Raw genomic sequence first — 10922 nt, 5'->3', positions numbered from 1 at the left:
CTTCTTTGTGCCCCAACGTCGCCCGCTGTGACTGGCCGATGCACGCCCGCATGCACCAATCGCCGTCGAGCTCTGATCGGCACCGCCATGCCTGATGCTGCTTACGAAGATGCTTCTCGGGAAACGGGTCATGGGCTGCCTGCTCAAATCGCCGCTGATCGGCCCTGGGACGTCGGGTTCGCAACCTTTGCGGAGCCATGCCACCGAACAAAACTGCTGATGCTCCCTCAGGGGCGCATCGTGGCAGGGCCATCTTCATGCGTTGTGGCCCGCGTCAGTCAGCCCTTGGAAAGAATTGCTTGTGTGGCTATTCCAAGTAAAATTGCCCTCATGCTGAGCGCGAGCAACACGCGTCCATAAACTCCGCTACAACATCCGGGCGAATAACCGCTTAGGCGATCGCGATAGCAATACAAGTCTGCAGATGCGCCCGAGCCGGCCACAAGACCCCGTCTCGGTGCATTTGCTCCATCGCGTCCGGCGTCAATTCGATGCTGTAATGCCGTTCCCTTCTTGGACGTCTCAAGCCTGCTTGTGTGCGCGTCTGCTCGAGAATCACATGCCCACTGAAACACGAGACGCGACCATCACAAATACTATCGTCCTCGAAATCTGGCTGACAGGCTTCGAGAAGATCTCGACGGAAACATCGCGTCGTTCCATGTCGTGAGCAATCCCCTCCCTGTCACGATCGTGGCATGGGACCTGGGCTTGTAAAAGTTCCGAGCGAGGCGTTCGCAGTGCGGAGAAACCCTGGGAGCACGCTTGCTGGCCTTGCTCACGACAAGGGAGATAGGTCAGGTACCGAGCGACCATCAACTCTATTCTGACGCCGTCCGCTACATTTCGATACAACACAACCCATGGTAATTGCAGTCGCAACGCGCGCTGCGACGCACAAGGCCACACAAATTCTCACTTATATCGTCAGCACGCGCATCTATTGCATATTTGGCAATTCAGAACCTCGATTGCCAACTTTGTGCAAGCCGAACTCTTCTTGAACACCTCCAGGGGGACACGCTTGTACTAGTTGCACAAGATATGGGAAGACGCATGTCGATCTTGTCAGCCAAAAAAACGATGCTGTGTTACATCGGGTTGGTCTTCTAACTCCACACACGATGATTAGCTATGTGTCTCCGCGACGTTGTGCAGACACGGCTGACGGCGACGTGCATGTCGACCAAGGTCAGCTGGGGTGGCTCGTCAAAATTCTCGCGCTTCGCTTGTCGCCAGGTTCTACAACAACTTCCATCTCTGTCTATTTAGTCGCTTACATGATAACCGTTAGAGCTTTAACAAACTCGATATCACGAGGTTGTCATGGTTATCGCCTTCGCGTGCGGTTATTTGGTTGACAGGCGATCGTTATGGCCAACCACATTCTGCACACCGTTGTCCATCCGCGGGAAGCAGGGATACATGCCTGGGCAACAACGGTCGACGATCACAAGGGACAAGGTGCGCGGCGCTACCGTACATGGATCCGACTCGTCCCGTAAGTCTCTCGCCCGCACTGCAGACTGAATGCTGCAGCACACCACCACCGCTACGACTACCGCATGTCCCCGATTCGTCACTTTCCGCCTAGAATTAAAGCTGCATACATCTTCCACGATATGCAAAGATAGGCCGCATGCTCCAAGTCTTCATCTACCGAAAGTTCACTGCTTATCGACTGACCGGGCAGCGATCGGCAGGCGAGCCCCATCACAACGAGCATTTTTACATTGTCAAGTTTTCTCCGCTCGCGGCAACTGTCGTGTGAAATTCGCTAGGCAACTGTGAAGGGCCTAGGCCTACGTTGCTTATTGCAACCCTATCGGCAGATATCAGTCGCGCCCAAAAATGCAAAAGATCACTGTCTATCAGATTGTGCGATAGGATCCCGGTGCTGGCTATGCGAGCTCCAGTCGCCCACCCGGCTGGAAGATCTCCAGGCCCCCTCGACCTTGCTTCCCGCATCCCTTGAGGGTCGCTGTGCAGCTTGGGTGTAGTTCCGACATCTGTTTTCCGGGGTATCTCTCCAGTGGACACGAGGGAAGCATTGTACCGAACACGAGTCTGCGCCCAAGGTGCCGCAGTGCCACATGTTTCGCAATTTGTGAATGAAGGACTAGACCTTCTCGTCTTCCGCTTTGAAATCGCTATTTCTCCAGCCGAGCCTTCTCTTGCGAATGTTACTGCATAAGCGGCATTTCTGACAGGCGACAGCTTTCTCTTGATTGGCCTAAGGATCACTCTCCTTCTGCCGGCTTTTATCATGAGACGGAGTGACCCGTGCCACCCCAGTCGATATCATCGAGCTGCGACAAGGTCCGGCCGGTCTCCCGTGCCTTCCCTGTTCTCACCAAGCCTGACGGCTTCACTGATTCGAGCGGACACTTGTGGAAAGGATTCGACATGGGCTGATGGGTGCAGCAGCACGTTAACCGCTGTTTTCCATGATGTCAGTCAGCGCTAGGTCCCGATGTACTGCACCAAGCTATCTGACGAATTGGCCCGCCTCGGCTTGTCAGCCTTCTAGGCCCAGCCCCTTCAATACAATGAGACGCGCCACAACAGCGCACCCCTCCAAGCACTGCATTTCGGCACACTATGTAGATCGTCTGCTCATCTGCAATCTTTGAGTCGTAATTAACATAGATTCTCGATAAGATGACACAATCGTTCAAGACGCGTGACTTCTATAGACATGGCCTGTTTACATACGCGGCCCACGATCGCGTTTTCTTACTATATACTTGGCAAGGTAACAAGAGATCGCCTTCTCGGTGGTATTTTCCATAGCTGGGTTATCGATATCCTGATGCAGATGCGTACTGTTGGCTATATCTCGGCACAAATGCGCTCGACCACAAGTTCGACCACTCCTAGATCGTACTGGTACATGCTATTGTCACCGAGCGCCGACACATTTCACCATATACGAGGTGTTGGTTGACACGCTGGTCGAGAAATTGCTCTTCCAAAACACCAGTACATGCACCGATATCTAGTCCTCGAAAGAGCGGTGCATGAATTGCATTGCGTTGGAGATTGGCACCAAGCAAAGTCGGTCCTTCTGTCAGATGCAATAGTCCGCCTTACACTGCAGAAAAAATAACTTTGAGGCTTGCCTAACTAGAGCTGAGTACGTACTCTAATCGCAATGGTACTTGTAATTGGCCCTGGTACGCGTTTCACGATCTTAGTAGCCTTCTAGCGGCCTTCTAGAAGGGTAGCTCACCAATGTGCTCGCCCAATGCTCCATGCTTTTTTGTCGAGTCAAGCACCTCGATACACCAGCCTTGCGATCGTGTGTACGTTTGCTCTGTTCATGCGCACAGTCTCCCGTATTGTCATCTCGAGCTGCGCTGCAGGACCTTCGTCATTTTATCTCGGCACGACCGCGTAGTGATGGGAGTACAACCGGATCACGATCTGCGATCTTCCCAAGGAAGCTCATCCTGAAGTGAACAAAGCGCCAAACCCAACCTCCTTTTGAGTACATGCATTTCCTTCACGTCAATCGTGTGCTCATCTCCTTATCACGCATTTCATATCCAGAGCGCTGGATGCGACCACAAACGAAAACTGGAATTACATCGCAATGCGCCACGTGTAGCGTGTAACAGCAGATTGATCCCAAAGAAGAGGTTTCACAACTTCGAGCCTAGCACGGCAGCCCCGAAACTCACACAGATATCACAACACTCAAAATAGCTTTGGGACCACAACGCAATGATTATGATACTTCTGTACCCTCGGAGCATGCAAAGGCGTGCACGCCGATGCAATGCGCAAAGTCGTGAGTACATGCGATGCAGTTGTTGCTTCGAATATATCGAGGTTTCATGGAACGTTGACATGTTCGAGGAGATGCTCAGACTGGTGTTTCACAATCACGTCCCGCATTGACAGCCGGACGCCTTCAAACTCAAACGATCGGGTCTAGCATCTTGCTAACGGCCTTGTATTTCACCTAGGATCTGGGAGGCTGGGCTCCCTCGACTTGTTTCAACCTTATCGTACGACTTGGCAATTATGATCGGGTTGTCGCGCTGGGAATATGTGGCCAGTCAAAGATGTCATGGCCAGTTCCATACAAGCAGCAAGAGTCTTCTGGAATGCCGTTGGTGGAAGCGCAACCCGGTTGAGATCAGGATTTTCTGTCTCATATTACGCAGCACACGCGTGCCGCTGAGAACATTTCCACTTATAACCACACCCAAGACACTCCCTTTGACGTGCGCAACGGAGAAATGCCCGGGTTGGAGCACTCGCATTGCGCTGCATGAACGTTTCGAGGTGCTCGGTCCGCTGACTCCATTTTCACTGGTAAATTGAAAGAGCTGTCGTCAGTGATCGCCTCACTTTGATGAGAACACCATTGCCGTTCGCAAGCACCTTAGCAGCTTCACAACCTTCAACAGCTCGTACCATCTCCTCATCATCCCTCACAGTCTGTACAACCAAGGCCCAAAATATACTGTAGTCTCCATCAGATCTCAACACTCTTTACCTTATCGGCCCACCTACTGACGCGTTATACACTACGGCTTACTGTACATATGATTGCTACCCAAGATCAGCATCAACCTGCCGTTGCTCCAAACGTCCGCCTTGATCCAAGAAAGATCCAGGCTCGTAACGACTGCCCAAGAGCAAGTGAGGCGTGAAGCGAAACGCAAGTGTGCGGGGAACATAGATGAGCTGGCAGTCACCCCGTTGGCTGTTTCCTCGTAGGATGTTCCTGGCCGACGGGGAGAGCAAGGGACAGCCAACTACCGGGATTATCAGTGGCCCAAAGCAACTTGCTCTCAGGCAAGCCTAACTTGCGCATTCCACCAGTCACAGGTTGAGCAAGGGCAGTAAAACGTAAGTACGGCACAAGAGTTCCTAAACTTGATTAGAAGCTTTTCTTGCCACAAACTACTGCACTGTTGAGGTGGGGGGAGATACTGCCTTGGGCGTTTCGAACTCACGGACTACATTACAGTGCACTGGAGGGGAAGCCTTGTCATCACTATCGTCGGGCTCATCGTCCCGTCTCGGGCTGACTGATGTGAACAGCTGATATCTGCAGCCAACAACCGGGTCCGCGACACTTTTCCAGTCAAGCCAATAGACCTTGTGAAGATCAGACTTGCTGGGTCTCAGCTAAACTGTGGGCCGCGGAGGTTTAAGTTTCCCCATACGATGCTCCTCAAGATCGATGACAGATCACGGAATCCAAGACGACGGAACGGAGGCCCAGTACGTGCCCATCTGATCCGCACTAGGTCTTGAGATGCTGCGCACAACAATGCCTTGATCAGATGGGTGATGTGCAACAGGAAACCGGTATACAAGAAAGTATTCGGCCCAGAAGAAGGGCCGTCGTTCCCTATGACTGCCATGACGTACTTCTCGCGATCGTTCTTGCTTTCCATGGTATCTCTCTTCCAGCCAAGTACGTCTGTAGCCATCTCGTCATAATGGCAGGCCTATGACCAAAATGAGCAGTAGGTTCATCACGCATCGCAGAACCACGAGGGCAACCAGTCCATTGTGATTCTGCCCTCCCAACACTCACACGTCCACTACAGACAATACTTAGTAGACGATAACTTCCACCATACAATCTAGTTAGTCTACTCCATCCTGTCCATCACCCTCCCTGTCTCTCGTGTCTTCCTCACGCCTCCATCGGAACACCAGCGTAGCCTCCCTTCCGAACTCAACGCTTCGATCACGTAGATACAACAGCTGGACTTGGAAAAGGAGGCATGTCGTTGCGGTAGCCATCTCAAGATTGCACTACGCTACTATAACATGACCTCTCCTGACAAGGAAGAAGTGTGGTCTCGTTCATGTAGAAGTGAACTACGTGAATGATATAACTTCTATCCTATACTGTAGATATGTTGCCACCATGACGTTTGAAATATGTCGATGCTGAAGTCCTGTGCTGTGTGAATGTTGCTCTTCATCAGTAGCTGCGTTTTCAACTAGTAGTGACATGGACGTATATTTTAGCTCTATATAACAGGCGTAAACATTAGAACATGTATAGGAGAACCTGTATACACAGCTTTTCCATTATCTCCTACATGTATGGTAGGAGAATAGTAACATTTACAATAAGCCCTCTAATGTTACCTTTTTCTTGCAATATACTTTTGTGGTACAGACTTCTCGTGTTTGATATATTTTTTATGACTCCGTGTTGTAGACAGAAACATGCCGGTATCCCTATGATAGACTCGTATTAAATATGGCCAGCAATGTTGCGTGTGATTATATCATACATTCTTCAATTTTCGACCATACGTTCCACGAACAGTATTCGATTGTCACTTTTTTTTGCAAAGCACAAAAATAACCCAACCAACACAGTTCACAGCATGAAATATGTGATCAATAGCATAAATTGGGTTAACATGATATAGATACTGTTTTGTAGACTTGTTCAGGACTTTCTTTGTGATGATGTCTCGATATCCTCACCACGAAAACCCCCCAGGAAAACTGTTCACATGTAAATTCCCAAGTAACCAGATGAACATCATAACTCATAAAAATTTTTAGGTGCTTCGCACACATTCTGAACTATGCATACCAAATCACTATTTCGACTCTGCCTCCGCGTCTGGCTCCTCAAACTCCACCAACGCAGTCCCCGCTTTACATAGATCCCCCTTACCATGCACAATACGTTTAACAATACCGTGACTCGGACTTCTGATCACTGTCTCCATCTTCATGCTCTCAATAACAACAAGGGCCTGGTCCTTCTTGACCTCCTGACCCTCTTCGACTTCTACTCTGAGGACCTTGCAAGGCATAGGAGCGAGAACGCTGTTTGCCACGTCCTTGACGCCAAGCGCCTTCTTTGTCCACTCGGGCATTGCGAGTTTGAGGCGGTGTTGGCGGCCGAGGTGGAAGAGGGTGAGGCGGTCTTCGTCGCGGATGAAGGTTGTGGCCAGGCGGGTGTGAGGGTAGAAAGAAGTTAATGTGTTGTTGGAAGGGCAGAAGGTTGATGTGACGTTTGGATATGTTTTGTCACCGACGGTGATGTCGAATTGTTGGGGGCCGATTTGCCGGATACTGACTTCTGTTGCTTTGGCTTCTCCTTTGCCGTCGGCGGGAATCTCGATGAGGTTGAATTCCCGCTGTTGGTATGCGCTACTGAAACCGAAACCTACAGCTGTCACGGGCGGTCCAGTCCATACATCTCCTCTTGACGAGGAGATTTCTTGCAGTGCAAGACCCAAGGCGGCTTGTGCGTAGACTTCTGGTGCTGGGGGCTCGGGTGTGAAGAGCTCAGCGTGGTGCTTTTGGATGTATCCCGTTTCAACGTCGCCAGCGACAAAGTCTGGAGATACGCACATGCGCTTGATGAACTCGATGTTTGTTATGGGACCCGCAACTTCGTACTCTTCTAGGGCGGCTCGCATCTTTTGGATCGCAGCCTCACGCGTGGGGCCTTGGACGATCAGTTTGGAAATCATGGGGTCGTAGTGCGAGGATACTTCGTCGCCCGCGATGAAGCCAGAGTCGATACGAACCGTAGATGTGGGTACTGGAGTCTTCAGATGTAGTAGAAGACCGGAGTCGGGAATGAAGTTCATATCTGGGTTTTCGGCGTAGATGCGGGCCTCGATGGCGTGACCCCTCTCCTTGATCCTCTGTTCAATCTCTTGCTGGGTAAGAGGTAATTTTCCACCCTCAGCAACGATAAGCTGCCATCTTACAAGGTCTTCACCGGTAACCATCTCTGTGACAGGGTGCTCGACCTGTAGTCTTGTATTCATCTCCATGAAGAAGAACTCGCCCGTCTCATTATCAAAGATGAATTCGACTGTGCCCGCTCCTTCATAGCCAACTGCGAGTGCAGCCTGCCTCGCCTTCTCCCAGATGTCTTGCCTAATGGCCTCATCCAAGTGTGGTGCCGGAGATTCTTCTAGAATCTTCTGATGCCGGCGTTGGATACTGCAATCTCTCTCTCCAAGTGCAACGCAGTTCCCATGCTTGTCAGCAAAGACCTGGACTTCGATGTGGCGAGGCGTAGTGATGTACTTCTCCACTAGCATGACTTCGTCGCCGAAAGAATTGCGTGCTTCTGATTTCGCTGACGCGAGCTGGTCGAAGAACTCGGCTTCTGTGTTGACGATGCGCATACCCTTGCCGCCGCCGCCTTTGACAGCTTTGAGAAGCACGGGGTAGCCAATATTCGCTGCCTGTTCTTTGAGGTACTCTGGGTCTTGGTTGGAGCCGTGATAGCCTGGAATGCAGGGGACGCCGGCCTTGGTCATGATGTCTTTCGACTCACTTCTCGGTGTTAGTTACCATGTCTAGGGTAGATGGTTGTCACCTACCTCTTGCTTCCCATAGATTCGATTGCTTGCCATGGCGGCCCGATGAATGTCAGACCTGCATCTGTACATTTCCTTGCAAACGTAGGGTTCTCGCTCAACTGTCGCCCTTGTTAGCTTGGGCCCACGTTATCAACCACAGAGACCCGTACGAAGCCGTAGCCCGGATGAATGCCCTGGCAGCCTTGTTCCTTGGCGATCTGTATTATGCGGTCTCCGTCAAGATATGCAGAAGGGTCTCCGAGGTTTACGGCGTAAGGTGAGCTCAGGGCATGCTGTGATCGAGCATCTGGGTCTGTGAACAGAGTCGTGGTTCGGATGCCGTATTCCGAGGCTGTTCTTCCAACTCGCCTAGAAATTCGTGTTAGTTCTAGTTTTGTCATGTCCCATCTGGAGTCTCACAGAGCGATTTCTCCGCGGTTCGCTATGAGCACAGAGGTAAGCGGTTTGGTAGCTGGCGCAATGGTGGAGGTGTAGCGGACGCCATTGGTAGCGAGAAGCTGGCGGGAGAGGTGAGTAGACTTTCTGAAGGCACGCATGTTCACCAGATGGGTATATGGAGCAAAAAAATATTGATTGAACAGCTACAAAAGTACCTTGTTTGTGGAACTGCGGAAGGAAGTCTGAAGGAGCCTCGGTGGTGTTTAAGCCGCGTGGAGCCGCGGTACGTCAATTCGCGGGGAAGGCGCGCTCTGTTTACTGCAGCAAACAATTGCGGAAGTCGCATCCATGCCATCTCTATAGGGAAGGAGCGTATGGCAGCGTCTGTATTCGCACGGGCAGCCACACATGCCGAGCTGTCTTCTCTCCGCTGGTCTCGACTCCCTCGAACTGGTGGCTTGAGGTTGCGCTGATGACCACCGTGCGCCCAGGGAAGTGCTCTGCACGCCCGCGTCATACCCTCACACCCTTACTCACCCCGACCGCGCAACCCCGACTCGGCCCTCACTCCAACGACACAGGCGCGCAACGGTATAGTCACGTCTCCTATCGCCTTCCAGTCACGACGCGCCACGAAACCACGCGCTCACGCCTCGCATTAAACCACGTCCTCGACTGCATTCAGCGCAGGTGATCGCATACACCACCATCGACCTCGCCCAACATGAGCGACTACGACGATGACTACGACGATTACGATGGCGACTTCTTCTATGTCGAAGATGAATACATGGCAGCCGACGACCTCGCAGAGCACGCTGTTGCCTCACCACCACCGGCAACATGCGGCGATGAGGATATGGAGGACGACTGGGACCGTTTTGACTACTTCAACGACCTCGAGTACGCATCAGACGGCTATGACGATATCCAGTTCCAAGCCCTCGATGTAAAGGGCGCCAAAGCAGGCCTGAAGAGGAAGCGAGTAGTGAGGAGCGCTCCAGCTAAGAAGAGGTTAGCCAAGGAGAGTGTGAACACGCAGACCGAACCGACACCACTAGGACACTCGCCCATTGTTTGGCGTTCGCAGGCGAATCGTGGCACAAAGCCCAAGACACTCGACGACAACGCGCAGCCATATGCTTTGTTTAAGAACTGGAGGGAGAAGCTCGCAGACATACCAGAGTGGGCGAAAGGCTCACCACCCAGTTCGCCAGGGACACGACCATCACGGCCGGGCAAAGGTAAGGCAAAAGTGGCGTTTGTTACAGAGCCTGTATCGCCTCCCTACGACGAAGACGATGATGGCGACGTTGAAGACGATGATGATATGGACGAAGGAGAAGATGGCATACCTCAGGAAGCGCTAATGGCAGCATTACAGCGACAACTTGCTACTGCTGGCGGACCACTTAGCGGTATGGACCCCCAACAGTTGCTCGAGTTTGCCATGCGTATGGCGACGGACAAGGATGCTGGTGACGACATCGCGGGCGAGATGGCAGAGGCGATGCTAGGTGGAGAGGACGATGAAGATGACGCAGATGCAGAAGAAAAACTCCTTTCATGGGTAGCTCAACAGCGAAATGGGACAGATCAAGAAACCGCTGGCAAGGAGGAGGACATAATAGAAGAAACCGCACACCAGCCACCAACGCCGCCCTCATCGGACCTCAAGCGCAGTGTTTGCGTCTCCGAGACCAGCATCGCTTCTTCCAACAACGTTTCGACCCACCTAGCTGCAGAGACTGACACAAAAAAGACTTCTCTTAAGCGGAAGGCAGAAGACGAGCCCATTGGTGAAGGTTCTACAAAGGTGCTCAAGAAGAAAGCAACGAGGTCATTCGACGCGCCCACAGCATCAAGCCATGCTAAAACCGCTCCATCGCGGCCGACGACACGATCTAAGCCTGGGAAGCGTAAGTGAAGAATACTGAGGCATTGAGCCGATCGTGGCCAGCACAAGCCCAGGTATGGGTCACTGAGCATACCCAACATCCCACATCCACACCAAACACCAAGACACTTGGTACTACCACCAAAATGCCTCAAGACTACAGCAGTTACTCGTTACTCAGCATACTGCACATCTCTATTCTGCCCTTGGTGGCCTTTTTCTTTTTTCACACTTGGATATGACACTTGTACACTATTCTCACATGAGACGAAACGAGATGAAAGACGGTATTCAATGAGTGC

The 10922-nt window shown here is 51.8% G+C and overlaps 2 protein-coding genes across 2 annotated transcripts; one reads left to right on the top strand and one right to left on the bottom strand.

Annotated features, from left to right (window-relative positions):
• Positions 1–6593: 6593 nt before the first annotated feature.
• Positions 6594–8881, bottom strand: ALTATR162_LOCUS5753 (uncharacterized protein; the record flags this gene model as incomplete). The annotated part of the gene is made up of 4 exons (XM_043313372.1): positions 6594–8298; positions 8346–8443; positions 8495–8693; positions 8745–8881. The coding sequence occupies 4 exons, from the start codon at positions 8879–8881 to the stop codon at positions 6594–6596; spliced, it is 2139 nt and encodes a 712-aa protein (XP_043169307.1).
• A 566-nt stretch (positions 8882–9447) lies between these two features.
• On the top strand, positions 9448–10650 carry ALTATR162_LOCUS5752 (uncharacterized protein; the record flags this gene model as incomplete). Its single annotated transcript, XM_043313371.1, has 1 exon — positions 9448–10650. The coding sequence occupies one exon, from the start codon at positions 9448–9450 to the stop codon at positions 10648–10650; it is 1203 nt and encodes a 400-aa protein (XP_043169306.1).
• Positions 10651–10922: the final 272 nt, after the last annotated feature.

The sequence above is a fragment of the Alternaria atra genome (genome assembly GCF_907166805.1).
Source record: "Alternaria atra isolate CS162 genome assembly, contig: 25, whole genome shotgun sequence".
Classification (NCBI taxonomy): domain Eukaryota; kingdom Fungi; phylum Ascomycota; class Dothideomycetes; order Pleosporales; family Pleosporaceae; genus Alternaria; species Alternaria atra.
The sequence above is the reverse complement of the archived record's forward strand: the minus strand, read 5'-3'. Positions and strand labels throughout refer to the sequence as shown.